The sequence below is a fragment of the Panthera tigris genome, chromosome F2, assembly GCF_018350195.1.
Source record: "Panthera tigris isolate Pti1 chromosome F2, P.tigris_Pti1_mat1.1, whole genome shotgun sequence".
Lineage (NCBI taxonomy): Eukaryota > Metazoa > Chordata > Mammalia > Carnivora > Felidae > Panthera > Panthera tigris.
This window is the reverse complement of record NC_056676.1, coordinates 82,767,424-82,790,313: the sequence shown is the minus strand read 5'-3', so window position 1 is coordinate 82,790,313 and position 22,890 is coordinate 82,767,424. Positions and strand designations below refer to the sequence as shown.

Sequence of the window (22,890 nt, the reverse complement as noted above, 5' to 3'; positions counted from 1 at the left end):
TTGAGGGACTCTCTGTCCCCTCCTCCTTAATTTTTCTTCCCATCCCTGCCTGAAGTTAGGGAGTCCTACTCCCAACCCAGGGTCGCTTATCAGAAAAGGCGAGATGGCCAACTCTTCCTCCGGCTCCCCAACCGCTCCTCCAAGAAAGCCCTCACCGTTCTAGTTTTTCTAGAACACGACTAAGCATTCCAGCCGTGGCTGTCTCAGCCTCCTCTCCCGGGAGTTGCCACCGCACCGTGCAACCCCTCACGGACGGCCCCCCCCCACCCCCCCCCGCCGGCCCCAAAAAAGTCCGTGAACAGCAGTGCAGGTGGTTGAGGAGGCGGTCACTGTCACACGTGACGACCACCGCTAGGTCCTCGGCGGGTCCCAGGGCACAGCAACGAGGAGGCACGTTCAGAGGGGGTGGCACCCGGCTAGGAGCGGAAAAGGTACCCCCCTGGCCACAAGCCTGAAACCCGACTCTACAGGCACTAGGTGGCCCGTGGGTCCGATGCTCGGAAGCTTCACTAGAACTTTCCACAGGACCGCCGGAAGTGCGGTAAATGCGAGGACGGAACGCGGTATGGCCTCTCTAGGCGCGCGGGAGATCTCGCCTCTCGGTGGCTCCGCAGAAAGCGGCCTCGCTGTCAGTTAGGAAAATGGCGCCGGCGGGGAAGGCGGGGACGACTGGGAGGTGTCCGCTCCAGGACTGGTGACCGGGGGCGTGGGCGGGGACTGAGGAGGCGGGGCCCCCAGGGATTGGCGGATGCGCAGACCAGGCGGGGCGTCCCCTTTGTCTGAGTGCGTTGCGGGCATCCGTCCCTTCGCGCGTGAGGCTGCGGCGTGCAAGGTGAGTTGGGGGTGCGCGTGGGCACTGGCGCCCGGGCCCTTCTGCCAGCACGCGCGCTGGAGCCGGGTCGTCCTCACGGACAGGGCACTTCCCCGCGGGCACGCTCCGCTTCCGCCCCTCCTGCCGGGTTCCTCCTGCGGGCGCGCGGTGGGCTCCTTCCCCTCCTCGGACCCCACTCTGAGCCCCCTCTCCCCCAGCGTTTTGCCGCATCCCAGTCCTCTCTCCGCTCCTCACACCCGGGCTTCTCCCGACCCCCGCCCCTCGGCCCCTGCCACGCCCCAGAACCCTCTCCCCTTACCCTTGACACACACCAGGCTGCCTGCGACCCAGTCTCCGGGCCCTCAGCCCTCCGGCCCTGCCACGCCCGGAATCCAACCCCCACCCCACGCCCTGAGACACCTCATCGCCCCCCTCCGACCCTCCCGGGCCCCCTCCCCCGCGGACGGCGAGCGCTGGCAGGAGGTGGAGGTTTGCGGCGGGGCCGCGGCGAAGAGAACGGCGGCGCGATTGCCCCGGGAAGGGTGGTCAGCGACCCGCGAGTCCCCGGCTCGCTCAAGGTCTCCCCAAAATACAGAACCAGAGGCTGAGAAGCCCATCCGGACCCCGCGGCGGCAGGAGCGCCTGTGCCGTTCGCAGTAAGCCGTTTCTCCGCGTCCGAACGGCGCTGGTATCTCGTTGGCTCAAAGTACTTTCCTAATTTTACATCCTTTCTCCATGTTTCTATCCGTGCTCTTCTCCTTACTACCTTGTAAGAGCCCCTTTTTAGTGAACGAGACCAACCTTTTCTAACATGGTTTGCAAATATTTCCCTAGTTTATTATTTGCTTTTTAAGATTTCAATAGAAAATAACATGCATTTTTTAAAATGTGGACGTGTGAGAAAAATAGAAAAACTGGAAATCGTCGTTGGGAACAGTCTGCCAGTGTGCGCAGAGGCAGCCCTGGCTGGTTTCCTTTGTACCCTTTCTGGATTTTGCGTGCGCTGTTTTCTGTTATTCACCTAAAAGGGAAGCTCGCGGGGCAGAGGGGTTGCCATGCTCTATCGGTCGATACTTGTTAGATTTTTCACTTGCAAACTGCCTTCGTGGCGGTGCGTTCCGTCGGTTTTCTACACCCGGTGTGTGCAGGGTGGACTCGGAGGCGGAGTGAGGGGGAGGTTGGGGCCTTAAGACCGCCCGCCCCGCATTGTTGTCACATGAATGTTTTAATTTCCGTTCCCCGATGACTGGTGAGGTTGAAACTGTTCGTGTGCCTTTGTATTTCCTTTTTTGTTTTCCTTTGTATTTCCTTTGTGATCTGCCAGCTCATACTCTTTTCCGTATATGTTGAAAACACTCTTCACAAACTGACATTTGACTCCAGTTATGGTGCTTTGTTCTGGTTTGGGGTTTTTTGAAGAGATTTCAAGTTTTTAATCGTAACATATTTACTCCGAAGGCTTTTGAGCTTTGCTGTGTCTTAAAAGGCTTTCCACACGCCAAGATTATTTTTAAAATAGACTCTTGTTTTTCTCTGGTACTTGTGCAATGCTGGATCCATCTGGAATTTATTTTGGTGTGGGGTGAGTTGGGAATCCAGCTTCATTTTTTTCCTTCTATGCTATTTCTAACACTACCTACTGAATAATTCATCTTTCCATTGATTTGGAAAACCAACTTTGTCATGCATTAAATTCTTACATGTCTTTGGGCCCATTCTGGAATTTGGTGGCTTTGATGTGCATAAGGTATTAATTTTCATGCAGCAAATGTGGAAGTCTCTGCCCAGCAGGTTTCTGCTTTTGCTATTTTGCTTAGAACAGCCCTTCCCACCTAAAATAATACAAATGTATCTATACTTGTATTCAAGTCCTTAAAATGTGATCTAAAATTTCAACTCTTACTCATTAGTTAGCCTAGTGGATTTATTAGACTGAGATGATCTAATTTTTTCTGGCCAAATTTGTTTGTTTGTTTGTTTAAATCTCTTTGCCTCCCTCTACTTTCTGGGAGATTTGTTGAATTTTACGTAAAGGCTTAATTTTGCTTTTCCTAAAGCATTTAAAAAATCTTGTCTTCACACCATTTATTGAATCATCTTTCCTGAGCAATTTGAATTGTCTCATCTGTTCTCCATTTGTTTATACAGACTTGGCCCTGCTCTGTCCCGTTCTGTAGCCACTGCTTTTCCTCCAGGCCCACTGGCTCTAGGCACCTTGGTTTTGTGGATACGGTGGGCAGAATTAACATCACATTTCTAAAGTTCATTTTAAGCTTGTTCCTTGTTGCCATTTATGAACAGAATTTTTCCCCCTATACGTTTTCTGACTAGGTGTTGCCAGTGTATAAGAAAGCTGTTGGTTTGGATGCTTGATCATTCACTGTGGAAGATCGCAGGGTTGTGCTTTGTGTTCGCAAATGGCTTGGAGCTGCCCTTTGTGAAGATGCTTCCACCGTGGAGGTGGGGCAGGGCATTCCACCAGGAAAGCCTGTGGGTGAGGATGGTGAAGACTGAGGGAAGAAGATCCTGGGAGCCTCTCACCCCAGACCACGCACGTCTAGTATGCCCATGCTAGCCTGTCACTGTGTGCGAGCTCTTTGGACAGACATGTGTGTTCTTTTACATCAGATCTATCAGGGATTCCAACAAGGGTGATAAGTTCCTAAAGCTTAGCTTACAAAACAAAACAATAATAGTAAACTTTAAACTCTAAGCTCTTTGCATCTCTGCAGCCCCTTCTTTAGTTCCTGTCCATGTAGCTGGCTGCTCAGTCATCGTGAGAGCTAGATTCTGTTTGGCTGAGTGTCTCACTGCAGTGTGGCTTCTGTCCCATTAAGCATCCAGGGCTGCTGAGAACATGGATCTGTTCTGGTTTTGTTTGGGTTATTCCCTGAGGAGATTTCCAAAAATGGAATTCCTGCATCTGAAGAATGACTGTGATTGGTGGATGGACGGTGCTCTTTGTGCTTGCCCCTTTGTGGGGGTGGCATGGCCTTGCTCACAGTCTGTTAGGGGACTCGGTGGTGGTGATTCTGGCTTGGGGGGTCATCCAAACAGGACTTGTCGTGCCCACCTGTTCTCTCTTCTTGTCTAAACTGTGTTTTTCTCACAGAGCATCACAGGGCATCAGAATCATGGAGGTCAGGGTTGGGGAGAGGGCGGCTTGTTAAAAGCCAGTTTGGGTACCCTGGATGACTCTGTTTTCCTGCCTGACAGTTGTTGGTTTTGAGATGCACAGTGTTTTGTACGTCTTTGCTTGAAGTCACAGACTTGTTCAAAATTAGTATCACTTCTTGTGTTTATTTTGTTCTTTTTTTTTTTTTTTTTTTTTTAATCAGAATACAGTCGGGGCGCCTGGGTGGCTCAGTCGGCTGAGCATCCAACTTTGGCTCAGGTCGTGATCTCGCGGTCCGTGAGTTTGAGCCCCGCGTCGGGCTCTGTGCTGACAGGTTGGAGCCTGCTTCAGATTCTGGGTCTCCCTCTGTCTTGCCCCTCCTCCGCTGATGTGCTCTCTCTCTGTCAGAAATAAATAAACATTAAAAAAAATTTAAAAAAACAAAAGAATACAGTCATTTTAGTTCCTTTGGGCTTCCAGAGCAAATTACTGTCGACTGGGTAGCCTATAAAACAACAGACATTTCTCAAAGTTCTGGAGGCTGGAAGTCCAAATTAGGGTGCCAGCACGGTCAGGGGAAGGCCCCCTTCAGGTTGCAGACTTCTTGCTGTGACCTCACGTGGTGGAAGGAGTGAGAAAGCTCTGTGGGAGTCTCTTCTTACAAGGGCACTAATCCCATCATGAGGACTCCAGACTCATGACCTAAGCACTTCCCAAAGGCCTCACCTCCTAACACCATCCTACTGGGCATTAGGATTTCACCATATGAATGTTGAAAGGACACAAATCTTCAGATCGTAGTAAAAATACTGTGTGATAGTATAACACATACTATGTGATATGCTTTTTTTTTTTAACTTGGTAATGTGTGAAGGTCATTTAGGTAGAGATCCTTTGTTTTTGTGCTTTTCTAGGACTCCCCCCGCCAGGTAGGAATCTTTTCCTTTGCCCTCTCCACCCACCTCTGTTTCTCACTCGTGTTGACAGCCTGGTTGTTTGGAGTTAGTCTAATCGAATGAGATAACACTTGGTCCAGCAGCATCTGACTCTGCGCCCAGTGGTTCTGAGCACTGTCTCCTCTTGAGGCCCACAGAGGAGGGATGTGATCTTCCTGTTTTACGGGTGAGGACAAAGCACACACATACCCTTCATGGCCCTGGAGTCATTGTTTCTGAAAGAGGAACATTTTGGACATGCTCTCTGTGTCCCACGGTGTCATTTACCTGTCGTCTATCTAGCACAACCTAAATCTTTCTCTTAGTGGGTCTGTGACCTGTGTGTGAAAGGACTGTGGGTTGGCAGTCGCACCATCCTCGGGCCTGCATCCATTCCAGCGGAGTTCCCACTGTCTAATGGCATGTCTGGTTCATCTACATAACTGTTAGGTGGCTTTTCTGAGACAGGGTGTAAAGTATGGTCTCGTCGATTTTTTAATTTCATTCACTTACTCAGCAAACATTGGCCTGATGGCTGCTTTGCTGGGACAGGAAGGGAGAAGGAGGACTGGGCAAGGCAGAGGCCCTCAAGATAAGGGGTCAGGAAGGGCCTCAATGAGAAGGTGATGTGGCCAAGCACCAGCTAAAGGGAGGGAGCCTCCCTGGCAGAGGGGAGGTTCAAGCAGGGTTCTGAGCAGCCTCATAGCCATGGAGGGGCCAGGAAGTTAGTTGAAGCCAAGGACAGTCGCTATTCCCATGGAAGGCAGATGCATGACCCTGCTGTAACAGGGCCAGGTTCTGGGTGCACTAGGAGAGTGGATTTGGAGTAGAGTGTGAAAGAATGAGGAGGAAAGGTAGTTTCAGGATCAAGTCTTGGGTGGAGGTGCCCAGACCAAGCTGGGGGCAGAAATAGGAGCCTAGTGTTAGATGTTAAGTGTCTGAGATGCCAAAGAACATCTCCATGAAGATGTTGAGTTGGAGGGAAGGGGATTGCCAGTTCAACTGCACCAAAAAGGAGACCCTAGGCTCCACTGAACATTCAGGATTGTAGGATAACCATGGCCAGTGCCAGATATGTGCAGGATGTGGGGCAGGAAGAAGCACGGGCAGGAGCAGGAGTTGGTCTGGCTTAAGGCCTTATGGCCACATGTGCCACATGCCTCCTGTGTCATCTGTACCCACTGGGAAGGCCCTGAACGAGGTTCCTATTGGTGTTTATCGTTGGATCCTGGCCTAGTTGCAGTGGGGCCATAGTGCCAATGACTACTTCTGCCAGGTTCCCATAGAACCAGAGCTGTATTATACATGAAGGTCAAATTCTCAAACAGGTGAGGATGGCTGGAGGCCTTGGCTGAGGGAGCAATGTCCAGGAGACTTGGTAGAGACCAACTTGCAGGAGCACAAGAGACCAGTGTCATCCTGTCAACAAGGGGCAAGGATCTGACCACATGGAAGTCATGGGAGACCCTGACCAGGGCCACTTTCTGGTGGGGTGGGGGTACGGAGACCACTCATGGAGACGTATCTGGACGAGACCATGGGGAAGATGACTGACAATGAGAGATGGCAAGTCTGTGGGCTGGTCGAGTGGATGTGGGTGTTGGATACACTGCCAAGAGGGCAGGAGGTGGAGTGGGTGGTGGAAATGGCTTCCTCATCTTTGTTCTGAGATCTGGTGAGGCAGGCCCACCCTGCCTCACACCCATTTTTTTCAAATTTTATTCTTAATCTATTATCCAGCATCTATCGTTCATGTGAATTCAAGGTAGTTTTACTCCTTTAAAAGGCACCTGTTGGAATCCTAATTAGAGTTGCACTGACACAAGCACACACAGATTTGGGGGGAATGGACATTCTTGGTGAATAAGTCTACCATTGTGCTCCGCAGAGGCAGCTGCAGTTGGGAGTTCAGGATTTGTATTCCCAAAAGTTGTCCATGCAAACTTACACATACATCTGATATTCTACAAAGAAATCAAACAAACAGATGAAGCACCCTGTTTGTTGAGGTACCTGCTGAGCTGCATGCATGAGAAGGTTGATCACCATCTTGTACCATTTTTCGTAGAGTGATCTGCCCACTTGGCTTCTGTGTCCCTGTTATAGACACCCTTTGGCACTCCAAAAGATGTGAACCCCATTCCCCCATTAGGAGAGCCTTTGGTCCCCCTTTTTTCCCCCGTATTTTGAGTATGATAGACATCTCAGCTTAATTTAGCCTGATAAGTCCCCAGAACCTGCTCACCCCCAGGCCACCACATCAGGTGTTCAGACCAAATCCCTGGGTGACTCTGTACTTAATCCTCCAGAATCAACTATTTGTCCTGCCTCCGTTCCCAGTCCCTGGTGGAGCCACCACCAGGCTGATGACCCCAGCCTCAGTGGAGCATCAGGGCAACTGGGGCACAACCACATGAGACTGAGGCATCAGTGGGGCCACAGGAGTTACGGTCAAGCCAAGCATGCCGGACCTGGGGTGAGGCCCCCACAGGAGTGTGGACCTTGAGGAAAGTCTGTCTTCACTGGGAGATTGTCTGTGGAGGCAGCCTGGCCTGGCACCCACACCAGACCTGATGAACATTTCACACCTATGTGAATGCTCTGGCATGGGCCCTTGTGCCTAGACTGTGGGCCTGAGCAGGTGCCTCAGAGTCCTTGCTAGCTCCCTAGCTGATCATAAAGACCCCAGGTCTGGAGAGCAAAACCTTGTGGCTGGGCCCATGGGAAGAGTTCACAGTGGGGGCTGGACTCCCTCAGAACTCAGGGTCTGTGGGGGCAAGGGTGGGCCCCTCACGTGCTCCCTCCTCTTCCTCAGCCCCACAGGCTCCTCTGACTTCCATCTTCCTTGGAAACCTCAAGGGATCACGCGATGGCAGCAGCCAGGCTCCTACCACCACCAGCAGGACCCCAGGTGAGCTGCCTCCAGGGCCTTTGTTGCACCCCTGGATTTCCTCACAACCCTCCCATGTCCAGGGTTCTGGGTGACAGCCTGAGTGTCACTGTATCTCCTGAACAATGTGGCCCCTTCCTGATACCACCCATCTGCTCGCATGTGTTTCCCTTCCCCCCTGACCCAGGGCATCTCCACTCCCCCCACCCACATTGCTCCATCTCAGACATGGAGACTCAATCCAACCTTCAGCAGCCCCTGTCATTCCAGGCCAAGGTGACCTTTGAGGATGTGGCTGTGCTCCTCTCCCAGGAGGAGTGGGACCGCCTGGGCCCTGCTCAGCGGGGCCTCTACCGACACGTGATGATGGAGACCTATGGCAACGTGGTGTCACTGGGTATGGCCCCTCAGCAGGCCTCTTCTGTGTCTCTGTGCTTGGCCAAGGGCAGGGACCTGGGGTGGGGGGTTTGGGGTTGCCTCCAGGTGTTACAGCTCTAGAGGGACATCACACCTCTCTGTCTCATGCCTACAGATCACTCAGGTGGGGTAGGGGTGTTCACAGATGTTGTGCTGACAAAAGGCCTTCCTTCCCCATGAGCAGGACTTCCAGGATCAAAGCCCAACGTGATCTGTCAGCTGGAGCGAGGAGAAGAGCCATGGGTCCTGGATGGGCAAGGGGCTGAGGAGACTGGGGGCTTGGGCATTGGCCATTCAGGTGAGTGAAGGGAGCTGGCTCTCCTTCAGTTGGACTGATCAGTTCCTGGCAGCTGTGCACACTGACAGGTGACAGAGAGCAAGAGTAGCTTCCACCTGGGGCCTCTTCTGCCCGAGGAGCCTGTGGTCTTAACTTTGTGAATTGCACTTACCTGCTGTAACAGCCAGTGGAGGAAGTTCCTGCTCTTTTTTTTTTTTTTATGTTTGTTTATTTTTGAGAGAGAGAGAAATAGAGTGCAAGCAGGGTAGGGACAGAGAGAGAGGGAGACACAGAATCCTAAGTAGGCTCCAGGCTCTGAGCTATCAGCACAGAGCCCAACGCGGGGCTCGAACTCACAAGCTGTGAGATCATGACCTGAGCTGAAGTCGATCACTTAACCCAGTAAGCCACCCAGGTGCCCCAGGAGTTCCTACTCTTAAAAACTGTTTTGTTCTCTCTTAACTCTCTTTTCTTTTTGCAGATAACTCCAAACGTGACCACATGGCAGCTTGTAGGCAGCAAGACAGTTCACCCTGTCCATGGGGTAGGTGTATGTCTTATCTTTTTAACCCAGTACAATCCCTGAAGGTGTTAATGCTGATGATTCACCAGAACGTAAAGAAATTCCTGGGGTTCTCTGATGCAGAATGTATGCTCTTGTTATACAGTACATACACTCTATACAAAATCATGGAGAGGGGTTTTTTAAATTAAAATTTTGTTTCAGTGGAATTTTTTTTTCCTTTGTTTTGTCCACTGTAAAACATTCTTCCTAGTCTGTACTTGAAACAACAGCTGAAGCTGTATTGTTCTGAAAGTGAGGGCTCTGCTCTTGCGAGTTTGGTCATGTGTTGCTTTTATGCCATGGATGATTGAGTAACCTTTTGTACAATTATTTATTAAAGTCATTTTGCTCATCTCGATACTTTGGCATCAGGAAAGACACTACCTATTTAGGAAGCTTCAAACAATAGAAGAAATACTTTTCAATGGAAATGGGTAATTATTTCTTTGGCTTGCTAACTTTATGAAGATGAGGCTTCTTAAGTAAAAAAAAAAAAAAAACAAACTAAACCATGTGTTCTCCAGTTTAAAAAACATATAGTATAACTTCTAAAAAATGAGGTGTGTAAAAATTTTGTTGGCCATAAACCCAGATTTTTTAAATGAAGAACTTATTGGTATTGCCATTTTTCAAAACAGTATATACACTTAATAATTGCTCTGAAGAGAATTTTAAAAATGCAGAAATATCAAATAAGAAAAGTGGGCACAAAACTTGAACAAGTTCTATAGAGGAGGAAATCAAAGGGCTAATAAATGGGAGAACGTGCTCAGCCTCATTATTTATCAGTGACATGGAAATTAAAACTGCTGTGATATACCGTGTTAGACCTTCAGTATCAAAAAAAAATAGATCTGACATTATCAAGTTTGGTTGAGAATATAAAGCAGCTAATGATGATGTAAACGTGCACATTCACTTTGGAAACCAGTGTGCCATTATCAAATGACGTTGAAAATATGGATCCCTATGGCAGATGTTCCACTCTTAAGTGTACAGTAAGGACGTTTGTGTGTAAACCCCAAGAAACATGTACAAGAATCTTCAAAGAAGCATGTTTCAAGATAGAAAAATCTGGAAACGACCCAAGTGTTCATCAGCAGTAGGCTAGACAGATAAATAAGCTATGGTGTTGTAATAGAACAGAATGTACTGTAGTGAAAGGGATTTGATAACTGTTGTAGAACAATATAACGGATCAGGAACACAGTCTTGAGAGGAAATTAAGTTGCAGAACACCAGGTAACACAAAATTCTAGAAATCTCAGAAATATGCCTAATTAAGTTATTGGTTAGAGATCCAACCTTTAATATAAAACTATTAAAAAACCCAGCAACAACAAGGGCTTCTATTTCCAGCCAAGATGGAGTAAACAGAGATGGTAGTTACCCTCTCACTTGAAACAACTGAAAAACTGGACAATGTATATGAAACCTCGGCTCTCAAGATGTTGGACATCATTCTCTCAGTGGAAGTCAGTCAGTGAAGGAAAGTAATTCCCAAAAGACAGGAAACAAAGGGATGATCCCTACAATTGTCCCAGCTCACCACTTGGAGAAGATCCCAGTGCAAGGAGGGGAACCCTGGCAGAGCCCAGTGGTGTCCCAGACTTGAGGACATTATTGCCAGGAGTCCCGAGATGCCAGGGAGGCCAGAAGTCCCACAGGGGAGTCTGTTTGACAAAGAATTCTGGAGATCTGCAGGAAGACTTCTTGAGTATTAGCAAGGAAATCCAAAGCCAGGAAAGAGCTGCCTCTTTAGAAGGAGTAGTAGCTGTGGTAACCAGGATTTAAGATGGTCCTCATAATAGAATGAATGTTTGTGCCCCTCCCCCATTCATATGTTGAAGCCCTGACCCCAGTGTAAATGTATTGGTGATGGAGGCTTTATGGAAGTAATTAAGTGACCTCATAAGGGTAGGACCTTGATTTGCTATGATTAGTGTTCTTAGAAGAGGAAGAAAGACCGGAGCTCTCTTTCTCAACACAGGACCTGCCCTGCCTGCATAATCCCCAAGACTGTGAATGTGGATTTTATTCTCGTGATTATGTTACGTTAAGCTTTTGCCTTTAAGGAATGGAGAACTCTTTAAATCGGGGTCTGGGGGGTCTGGGGGTTGGAGACCGAAGCCAGATTCAAAGAATGGGAAGAAGGATTTGATGCACCATTGCTGCCTTGAAGGTGGAGGGGGCCACATGGCAAGGAATGCAGGTAGCAATCAGGAGGTGAGGGTGGCAAAGGAAACAGTCCTCTTAGTCCTATAGCTACAAGGGGCTAAATTTTGACAACAGTAAGAATGAACTTTGAAGTGCATTTACTCCCTGAGCCTCCACATGAGTATTCAGACTAACACTTTATTTTTCAGCCGTGTGATACACTGAGCAGAGAACCCATATGGAATTCTAGCCTGCAGAGCTATAGGCTGGTAAATACAGTGCCCAATGCTCACATAAGGCTGGGAATGCTATCTGCTCCCAATGGCAAGAGTGGGAAACTTGTAACTCACAGGGAATTCTCAATTAGAGAACTAACGTGTGTGTGTGTGTGTGTGTGTGTGTGTGTGTGTGTGTGTGTGTGTTGGGGGGGGAGTAGGGGGAGGGCTGGTGAAAGAGCCCTAAGCACTATTCTGTTCTGGTCTAGCAAAGTTCAAAGGCAAGAACCATACATGCTACTTCCAAGTAACTTAACCAAGAATACTTAAGTTCAAGACAATTTCTAGAAATAAAAAATATCCAACATGAAGCAAGGTAAAATTCATAATATCTGGCATTAATAAAAAATTATCAAGCATTCAAAGAAGTAAGAAAACCATAATTAGAAGAAAAAACAGTCCTGTTAAACGGACCAGAAGTGACATCAGTGATAGAATTGGAAGACCAGGAGGAGTGCCTGGGTGGCTCAGTCCGTTAGGCATCTGACTTAGACTCAGGTCATGATCCCATGGTCAGTGAGTTCGAGCCCCGCTTTGGGCTGTGTGCTAACAGCTCAGAGCCTGGAGCCTACTTTGGTTTCTATATCTTTCTCTCTCTTTCTCTCTCTCTCTCTCTCTCTCTCTCTTTCTCTCTGCCCCTCCCCTACTCACATGCTGTCTTCTCAAAAATAAATATTAAAAAAATAAAAAGATTTGGAAGACCAGGACATGAAAACAAAATAAATTTATTCTGTATGTTCAAGGACTAGAGGGAATATTCAGCATGTTAAGTAGAGTCTTGGAAGATACATGAAAGGCCAGTTCTGATCTCTAGAGATGAAAACAATGCATGAGATGAAGAGTTTACTGGGTAAAATTAGTGACAGGTTAGATATTGCATAAGAAAGGATTAGTGAAAACAAAAATCCTAGAAACTACTGAAAAGGAAAAGGAAGGAAAAAAAGACCACAGGACATTAGTGAGCTGTGGGACAATCTGAAATTGCCTAATATATATAGCTGAAGCCAATAAAGCAGAGGTGGGAGCATCAGAAAAAATATTCTAGGAAATGATGGTTGAAAACTTTCCAAATGTGATGAAAACCATAAACTCACAGATCTAAGAAACTCCAATGAACCCCTTACATAATAAACTTGAATAAAATCACTAAGCTATATCATAATCAAAAGAAGTGTTAAAGCTAAGAAGCCAACAAAGGAGATAAGATAGAATCATGAGAAGTAACTTAATTTTTTTAAAGGGAGAAAGAAGAGGGAACAAAGAACAGATGGTTAGTGGCTGCCCTAGGGTTCACAATATACATCTCCAAACATTCAAAGAACGCAAACACCGTTTCATATGTGTTAGAAGACTGTTGGGGTAGCATACTTGTTTATTGGTCCGTTCAGGCTGCCATAACCATGCCATGCCATGGGTTGAGTGACTTAAACATGAAAAATTTCATTCTCACAGTTCCCTAGGCTGGAGGTCCAAGACAAGAGTGAGTTGGGGTGCCCGGGTGGCTCAGTCGGTTAAGCATCCGACTTCGGCTCAGGTCGTGATCTCGCGGTCCGTGAGTTCGAGCCCCGTGTCAGGCTCTGTGCTGACTGCTCAGAGCCTGGAGCCTGTTTCAGATTCTGTGTCTCCCTCTCTCTCTGACCCTCCCCCGTTCATGCTCTGTCTCTCTCTGTCTCCAAAATAAATAAATGCTAAAAAATTTTAAAAAAAAAAAAAAAAGTGAGAATTTGGTGAGGGCTCTATTCCTGGCTTGCAGTATGGCCACTTTCTGTGTGTTCACATGGCCTCTGTGTGCCTGTGGGGGGAAAGTGAGTAAGCTCACTGAGGTCTTTTCTTAGAGGGCAGTAATGCCATCATGGGGGCCCCACCCTTGTGACCTCATCTAACTCTCAATTACCTCCCAAAGTCCCCACCACCAAATACCATCACATTGGGGGTTAGGGCTTCAACATGTGAATTTGCGGGGAGAGACACAAACATTTGCTCCATTACAACTATTTTTTTCAGGTTTATTTAAGTAATCTCTACACTCAACATGGTGCTTGAAGTCATGACCCCAAGAGTAAGAGTCCCATGCTCTTCCAACTGAACCAGCCAGGTGCTCTAGTGTGTAATCATTTTTGCTTTGGATAATTCTCTTAGAGTGATTTAGAAAACCGTTTTACATAGTCTTTTATATTTACCTTCATTTTATTCCAAAAGCCTTCATTTCTTGTATAAATCCAGCTTTGTCGGGTATATTTCTGCAGCCTGAAGAATTTCCTTTAACATTAGTTTGGATTTGATTGTTGGATGTTCTCTCCATTGGTGTTTGTAAATTGACTTGTTTTTTCTTTTTCTGCCCTTCAAGGGTGTCAGTCCATTGTTTTCTGACTTGTTTCTGATGAGGAGTCTACTGTAATTCTTACATTTGTTCCTCTGTGTTGTATGTGTTTTTCCTCTACCTCTAAGATGGTCTCTTTGGTTTTTGGCAGTTTGAATATGATGTATCTAGTCAGGTTTTTTTCTTTTTCTTTTTTTTTTAATGTTTATTTTTGAGGGAGACAGAGACAGAGCATGAGCGGGAGAGGGGCAGAAAGAGAGGGAGACACAGAATCCAAAGCAGGCTCCAGGCTCTGAGCTGTCAGTACAAAGCCTGATGTGGGGCTCAAACTTACGGACCTGTGAGATCATGGCCTGAGGCGAAGTCATATGCTCAACTGACTTGAGCCACCCAGGCACCCCTCTAGTTGGTATTTTAAAAACATGTTTGGGGGCACCTGGGTGGCTCAGTCGGTTAAGCGTCCGACTTCAGCTCAGGTCACGATCTCACGGTCCGTGAGTTCGAGCCCCGCATCGGGCTCTGGGCTGATGGCTCAGAGCCTCGAGCCTGCTTCTGATTCTGTGTCTCCCTCTCTCTCTGCCCCTCCCCCATTCATGCTCTGTCTCTCTCTGTCTCAAAAATAAATAAATGTTAAAAAAAAATTTTTTTTTTTTTTTAAAAAACATGTTTGTAGGGCGCCTGGGTGGCAGAGTTGATTGAGCATTCCACTCTTGATTGCGGCTCAGGTCATGATCCCAGGGCTTGGGAATTGAGTCCCATGGCAGCATGGAGCCTGCTTAAGATTTTCTTTCTCTCTCTTCTCCTCCCCCTACCTGTCTCCCCCACTTGCACTTGCACTCTCGCTCTCTCTCTCTCTCTCTCATATTAAAAACAAAACAAAATGTGTGACACTAATATCTTGAATCTGTGTTATGATGTCTTCCGTTATTTTTAGGAAAATCTCAGCCATTATCTTTTCAGATATTTTTACTTCCCTGTTCTCTTCCTCTTCTGCAATTCCAACTACATGCAGGTTAGGCCGTTTGATATTGATCCATATCAATTTTATTTTTATGTTTCATACATTTTTGTCTTTGTGTTTCTTTTTGGGTAATTTCTGTTGACCTATTTTCAAGCCCACTGGTCTTTTCCTCATCTGGGTTGAGTCCGCAATGAGCCTATCAGAGGCGTTCATATGTTGCTATATTTTCTACATCTAGCATTTCCAGTCCTTTCTTACAGAATCTATCTGCTGAGGTTCCCCATCTGATCATTCACATTGTTCAACGTATGGGTCATCTCTAATTCTGGTTCTGTTGGTCACTTATTCTCTTGACTCTGTGTGTGTGTACACACAAGCAGTCTTTTTCCTTTCTCTTGGGTGTCTTATAATATTTTATTGAATGTCACCTATCATTAATTAAGACAGGAGAAATAGAAGTAAATAGTATATCTGTCTGGGAACATAGCCCCTCCTACTAGGTGGTTAGTGTGAAAGCCTGAGTCAGGAGTTTGGCTGGGTTCTGTTCCCATAGTTGCCTTCAGTATACCACTGGATTCCCGTTCTTCTGGCATTTCCTTGTGCATAGGGTGGGGACTTTCAGTCTTCCAGGTGTGCCTGCAAGAGAGGGTTTTCCTCTGTGCTCTGGCCACCAGCACCCCCCACCCCCAGCAGAAGTCTTCTGTTGCTTGTTACTCAGTGCTTGCTGGCCTTTTCGATAGCAGGAGGAGATGACCGCGTGCTCCACTGTTCTGATCTATCCTCAATTTTAGGCAGGTGTTGTATTCTTGGGTCACAGCCCTTCCCCTAGTTGAAGCAGACTTCTCAATGTCTGGGCTCATGATCATTTTCCTGCCCCTCCCTCAGGAGTAAAGGGTAGTTTTCCCTTCCCAGCCATTGGGATGTTTGTCTGTGCCCTAGAATGAGAAGTTTGCTTTCCTTTGCCCAGTGACTTGCAGCTTTCATTCTGTCGAGGAGAAGGGTTCAGGTGGGTGCTTGTGCTCTCCTCTTGCAGTCCTGAGCCACCAAAGGAGGCTTCCTCTGGATCTAGCCCCTAGGGGGAAGACCATGGACATGAGCCCCCGTGTCGAGGTGAAGAACTCTGAGTATCTGTGTCCAGAATGCTGCTGAATTTGGGGTGGGTGTGGAGAGCAGGTTAATCTAGCCTGGAGTGGGACCCCAGCCTCTACAAGGCCCCTCACACTTGGGAATCTCCCAACTTCCCACTCCTGCCTCTTCTCAGATGACCCTCTGCTGAGGGTTTGCTTCAGTCTGGCTGCTACCAACTTCTAGAAGAAGTATTAACATTTGGTATGTCTTTGTCCCTCCAAGGTAACCATTCCTTGTCTGTCAAAAGGCAACATAAATTAAAACAAGTGTATTTTTTTTATTTAATTTCTTGTAGTCCTATTTTTTTTTTGTAAGATTATTTATTTTTGAGAGAGAGAGACCGCATGAGCAGGGGAGAGGCAGAGGAAGAGGGAGACAGAATCTTAAGCAGACTCCATGCCCAGCGCAGAGCCTGACATGGGACTTGATCTCATGATCATGAAATAGTGACCTGAGCCGAAATCAAGAGTTTGACACTTAACCAGTTGAGCCACCCAGGCACCCCAAGCATATTTAATTTATGGGCCACCTTGGCCCAAATCTTTTTCTAAACATCAGTCAGAAGTCGTTTTAGAAGGTCCCTTGGCTTGGGGTACCAGGTGATCCACTATATAGCATATGTCTTCCCAGACCAAGTTAGGAACTTACTAAAAAGTGAAGCTTATATCCCAGTTATGCTGTTACCAGCAAGGTGGGGGGCTTATTGGACTTGAAAATATCCTTATTACAGATAGCACACAATTGGAAAATCGTTGCTGGTCCACATCATTTCTGGTAAAGAACCCCGGAATGAAGCATACTTGCCACCAGATTCAGGTAGGGAAGGACTTACACAGGCCCCTGTCTTGTGAGAATACCCAGGCCCCTGTCTAAGCTGAGAATACCCAGTTCTTAACCACATGAACCAGTGAAAAAGTCATTCTTCTCACACCCCTGAGAAGTTTTGGGTCTTTGAGTGGCATCTTGTCATCTCAACGGTTTGGTTTCCAAGATCTAAGAAACCTGTTCTCAGGGGCACCTGGCTGGCTTAGTCGGTAGAGCACGTAATCCTTGGTCTTGGGGTAGTGAGTTGAAGCCCCACATTGGGCGTAGAGCTTTCTTAAAAAAAATTGGGGTGCCTGGGTGGCTCAGTCAGTTAAGTGTCCAACTTCAGCTCAGGTTATGATCTCATGCTTTGTGGGTTTGAGCCCCACATCGGGCTCTGTGCTGAACGCCTGCTCAGAGCCTGGAGCCTGCTTTGGATTCTGTGTCTCCTTTTCTGCCCCTCCCCTGCTCATGCTCTGTCTCTCAAAAATAAATATATGTTAAAAAATTTTTTAAAAAAAGTTATCAGCACATCCTGTAGATCCCCCAACCTGGTACTAACAAACCTCTACCCTAGTCTTCTCTGCATTGCTCACTGCTGCCCTACAGGACTCCTCTCCAGCCTAGACATGGCAAGACTCCCATTGTGTCTCTGTTTCATCTTGCCCCCCCAGTGCCTTCTCCACAAAGAAGAGGTCACAGTCCCCCGTGTATAAGTCTTCTGGTCCTGTGTCTGTTGGACATGCACACGAGAGTTCACACATCTACCAGCCTGACACTAGGCTTCTCTGTTCCTGTGTTGCTGTCAGCCCCACAAAGCTCCTTGCAGTCATGGGTGGGGTCCTACGTTTATTCCTACCACAAGGACTCCAAGGAAGGCGGGACTCCGGTGGTAATGGGCTGTAGCCCTGCTGCTGTGTGACACGTGCACTTCACATGGTGGGGGGCGGGGATGACTCAAGACTACAGGTCACACCTGTCCCTTAAACTGCCCTGTGAGCCTGGGCACATTTCTAATTATTGGACACAGTTGTGATTTTTCTGCACTGCGGAAAATGTGTAGCCATGGGCATTCAGGGACCGCACCCCTGATGGCCACCTCTTGTCAGCTAAACACCTTCAGGTTGCACTTTGCTCTGCTGTTTGGAGTGGGTTGACATTTGAGTTAACATTTTTACTTTGGTTTTGTTGTTTCAGAATATGAAAACAAGGGAGAGAACCAAAATAGGGACGTGAGTCGGAAGCCATTTATTTCAGAGGAAATATCGGTGATCCTGGGGAAAGCACCCAAAGGGTGGATTGATCCAAAAAGTTACGAACCTGAGCAGAGTTTCTGTGTGAGTCCAAGCCCTGTTGGCCCACCTGAAGTTCAGGTCTTGAGCCAGAGTGTGCCTCTCTCTCAGAATCAGGCTGTTCCTAGTGGGGAGAGACCCTACAAGTGCACCGAGTGTGGGAAATGCTTTGGTCGGAGCTCCCATCTCCTCCAGCATCAGAGAACACACACTGGAGAGAAGCCCTATGTGTGTGGTGTGTGTGGGAAGGCCTTCAGCCAGAGCTCTGTCCTCAGTAAACATAGGAGAATCCACACCGGCGAGAAGCCCTACGAGTGTAACGAATGTGGAAAGGCCTTTCGAGTGAGCTCAGATCTTGCTCAGCATCACAAGATACACACGGGAGAGAAGCCACATGAGTGTCTTGAGTGTCGGAAGTCCTTCACTCAGCTCTCGCATCTTATTCAGCACCAGCGGATCCACACGGGAGAAAGACCCTACGTGTGCCCACTGTGCGGGAAGGCGTTCAACCACAGCACCGTCCTGCGCAGCCACCAGCGGGTGCACACCGGGGAGAAGCCGCACGAGTGCGCACAGTGCGGCCGCGCCTTCAGCGTGAAGAGGACGCTGCTCCAGCACCAGCGGGTGCACACCGGGGAGAAGCCCTACACCTGCAGCGAGTGCGGCCGGGCCTTCAGCGACCGCTCCGTCCTCATCCAGCACCACAACGTGCACACTGGGGAGAAGCCCTACGAGTGCGGCGAGTGTGGGAAGGCCTTCAGCCACCGCTCCACACTGATGAACCACGAGCGCATCCACACAGAGGAGAAGCCCTACGGGTGCTATGCGTGCGGGAAGGCCTTCGTGCAGCACTCTCACCTGACCCAGCACCAGCGGGTGCACACCGGGGAGAAGCCCTACGTGTGCGGCGAGTGTGGACACGCCTTCAGCGCCCGCAGGTCTCTGGTCCAGCACGAGAGGATCCACACGGGCGAGAGGCCCTTCCGCTGTGCGCAGTGTGGCAAGGCCTTCAGCCTAAAAGCAACACTGATCGTGCACCTGCGGACCCACACTGGGGAGCGGCCCTACGAGTGCAGCCGCTGCGGCAAGGCCTTCAGCCAGTACTCCGTGCTCATCCAGCACCAGAGGATCCACACGGGCGAGAGGCCCTACGAGTGTGGGGAGTGCGGGCGCGCCTTCAACCAGCACGGGCACCTGATCCAGCACCAGAAGGTGCACAGGAAGCTGTGACCTCCTCTGCCACTAGGAGAACTCCCCTCCCCCGCCCCCCCAGCCCAGGAGAAGGTTCTGGTAGCTCCGTGGGATGCCATTGTTTGGTCATTTAGTGTCACAAGTAACTCCAAAGAGAAGCACTGAGCATGTTCCTATGGAAGAATGATAGAGCGTGCCTGTTTTGTTTTTCTCCACATCTTGAAGTTATATTGAAGAGTAAATGACACAACTATGGTAAATTTTGGTAAAGACACCCATAATTCTTTAACATTAGAAAGTTTACTGGAAGAAACTGAAGGAATTGAAGACATAAGGATTACTATCACAATGAAACTTTCTTACATTCTAAATCAAGATTTTTCTTAGAATATTACATGCCTTTCCTAAAAACAGTAACTATTCTAATTATTTCCTCTAAAATTAGAATTGGATTATGTGCGGTATTCTGTGAAAACACTAAAGTGTGTGGATAAAATGATATAAAAAAAGATTGTCATCAAGTATCATGATGTAATATGGCTAGAAATGCTAAGTGTGTGGAACCACTTGTTTTGTATGAAAAAAAGAAAAAGTCTAAATATTAGTGAGAAAACACTTCATCTGGTGTTTGAACTTTATTCAAGATGAGAAAGGATGTCCTAACTTTTTAGTGAAAATTCAACTCAAAAATGGATGTTTGCCTCAAAACCCACCCTTATGACTTACAGACCTTACGCTCTGGAACTCATAGGACGTCTTGGGTCTCTGGACCCCATGTGGGTAGGAAGGGAGCTTTGCCCTCAGAGCCCAGACCTTATAGCTGCTACACCAGCTGGGTGCCTCTTTACACATTGTGGTGTTTCCCAAAAGTTTTACTGAAAAGACCGTTCTTTGATACATATTTTTTATGATCTAAAATTTTCATTCCTGTGTTTGAGGTTTTTATTTTTTTACATGCCAAGAAGACTCTGGTATACATTATCATATACTAAAATGAATCTAGTTTATTCATAATTTTTAAGTTCTCTCTCTCTCTCAAGCCTCTCAGGAGAAATGAAGGACCAGAGTTGATCCTCGAGGGCACGGCAACACACTGACACTGATAAAAGCTCCTTTTCCCCTCGCTGTGATACTGCTGAGAAGATAACATCACAGGTGAAACTCTGGAAGTTGAAGTAGCCAGTGTTACCTCAGCAAGGAGATAGGCTCCTTCTGAAAGGGACTGATGTCACTAACACGTACTGCAGAGCAGTTGGGGTCACTGAGGCGTATGTTAGGAGATGAGCTCACTGAGGTGTCCCTTCACTGGAGTGGAGATCACACAGGTGTTTCTTCAGAGATGGCTGAAACCCCCGAGGAGAGACTAGTGGAGTCTGAGGTCATGGGGCAATTCAGAGGAGCTGATCACTGGGTGGTTACTTCAGAGGAGAGAGCAACAGTGTCCCTTCAGGGAAGCTGAAGTCCCTCAGATGTTACTGCAGACAGTAGCTGAAATCACTAAGATGAAACTCAAGATCAATAGAGTTCACAGAAGCATTACTTAAGAGAGGAGCTGAGACCAGTGAGGGGCTAGCTCATAAATTCCCACAGAGGGAAGCTTCCGCCCCGTGCTGGTTGAGTTCCTAGCTGGCATCTGACTCGGTGGCTGCCCCTCAGAGCCCACCACTACCCGGGGTACAATTCCTAATCATGTGGAAGAGTTAGAATAAGAAATAGGCATATTCCAGTCAAGATGAGAACAGGAGTTCAGTTAAATACAATGTACAGAAATACTTGTTTGGGAAGACGCTGTGTGTCACAGGACAACATAAATTACACAGTACAGATCGTTCTGGATCACTAAACCCAAATCTAGGGTTTTCAGGGGGATCAAAATATATAGTTGCTTTTTTATCTTCTTAAATGAAGTGAACTTAATATCATTCTGCCTTTGCTTGCTATCAGCCGCCATTGACCCACTGGTGACTATAAGGCTCAAGTGTCTCTGCAGCTGGGAGGTGGCTTCAGTGCCCTTCTTCCTGGGGAGGATGCCTGGGCCATGCATTTTTGCCACTCACCTCTCCAAGGACCAGGAGGTAGTATATAACCTGCCAGAACATATGGTCAGTCTCCCTTTTTTTGGAAGTGGTATCAGGCACCAGAATGACTTTGGGGTCCCTTCACCCTGTTAATCGCCATTACCTCCCACCCCTGACTGGTTAACAGTACTCCACACTTACTTTGCATTTTTTTTATTTTTATTTAGAAGTTTTTCCATTTTATGCATTTAAACTTTTATCTTATTTCTCCTTACTGCTACCAAGAATTTAACAGTTCTCAAGTTTTCTGTTACTTAGAAAACACCTGGAACTTTATTTCTGTGTACTGTGTATAATCAGACATATTTTCCAATAAAAAAGAAGTGACTAGAACACCTACTTGTGGGTGAAGGAAGATCAGTAATTTTGGCATAAGGATCAACTACAAATCAGTGGGCAGAGGGCATGAGCCAGCTGTTCCCAGTAAGGGGAAATACAATGGGGAAAGCTTGAAAAAGGCTAAAGCACACCAATTTCAAACAAAACCATGTCACCTCTTCCTGATCAATTAGGAAAGATCCTGTAATACAGAGCTATGAAGGTATATTGAGATGGGTGTGTTCGTGCATTGATGACAACCTGGTCAAGTGTGGGGGCATAATTGCATGATCCATCACTTCTCTGCAGGAAGGTGACTGCACACCAGGACCCAGCTTGGCTGAGGCCGGGCAGTCCAGAGGTGGCCCTAAGGGAGGCAGGAGCACTCCTGGAGGACATGCTGGGGAAGCTCAGGCCACTCTGTGTAGAGGGGCTAGTAGTAAAGGCCCAAGAGGATCTTTCCTAGGAGTTGGGTTTGCCCTAGGGCAGAGGAAAAACCACCAGTTGGTGGGGACAGCATTACTCTGGCCCATCTGGGTGAGTTTGGGGAACACCTGGTTTCATGCATAAAAGTTTCTGAGCTAAGAAATGCACATGAAGTACAGGGGTCCCCAAGACTGCCCACCCCTCTGACACCAATAACAAATTTGGGGATTCCCAAGATCACCCTCAAGTTCAGTAATTTGCTACAAAGACTCCCAGAACTCACCTTGAAACCTGATATACACATGGTCACAGTGTATTACAAGTGACAGACACACATTAAATTCAGACAAGGGATTGCACAGGGATAGAATCCGGGAAAAATACCAAATGTTGAGCTTCTGCAAAGTCATGGGCAGTATTACTTCCCTGGCACTGATGTGTGACAATGTGCATGGGGTATTGCCAAGAAGGGAGGCTCACCTGAACCTTAGCATTGAGAGTTTTTACTGGGGCTTGGTGACACTGACACACATGACCACCTGCACGACTGACCTTGATCTCCAGCCTCTCCACAGATTGAGTAGATGCCACATGGCCAAAAGCGCCTACCATAAACCATAATGTTACCATAGACTGGCTCTGAGTAAACAAAAACACTCAGGGAGGACACTCCAGCCCCCCAGAATCCTAGGGCAAAGGCTACCCCTCTCTTGGTGTCAAGTTAATCCTTTCTGCACAAGTGGGTCTTATCCTGGGCCCACTTCTATCTGTTCTGTGACCTTGATCCAATCACATCCCCTCCTTAGCCTTGGCTTCTGACATGTAGATGAGAATATCACCATCCACGTCACAGGGCTACCTTGAAAATTAAATGAAATCTACAGGAAGACCAGCCTAGCATTCAGTTCTGTCCAGTCTGTATTGGAAGTT

The 22,890-nt window shown here is 47.6% G+C and overlaps 1 protein-coding gene across 8 annotated transcripts; it reads left to right on the top strand.

Annotated features, from left to right (window-relative positions):
* Positions 1-715: 715 nt before the first annotated feature.
* On the top strand, positions 716-21,555 carry ZNF250 (zinc finger protein 250). Of its 8 annotated transcripts, none has more exons than XR_006213146.1 (7): positions 716-832; positions 7,677-7,772; positions 8,007-8,148; positions 8,353-8,466; positions 8,927-8,989; positions 17,853-19,393; positions 20,179-21,555. XR_006213146.1 is itself a non-coding variant. In XM_042973455.1 (7 exons), exons 3-7 carry the CDS (start codon positions 7,731-7,733, stop codon positions 19,175-19,177), a joined length of 1,686 nt encoding a protein of 561 aa, XP_042829389.1. In that variant the 5' UTR covers positions 843-1,467; positions 7,171-7,337; positions 7,677-7,730; the 3' UTR covers positions 19,178-21,555. The 8 variants fall into 8 exon arrangements, 6 of the variants coding, with proteins under 6 accessions (XP_042829386.1, XP_042829390.1, XP_042829389.1 ...); XR_006213145.1 differs by having other exon boundaries at positions 17,853-20,293; positions 21,083-21,555; XM_042973455.1 differs by lacking the exon at positions 716-832 and adding exons at positions 843-1,467; positions 7,171-7,337 and having other exon boundaries at positions 17,853-21,555.
* Positions 21,556-22,890: the final 1,335 nt, after the last annotated feature.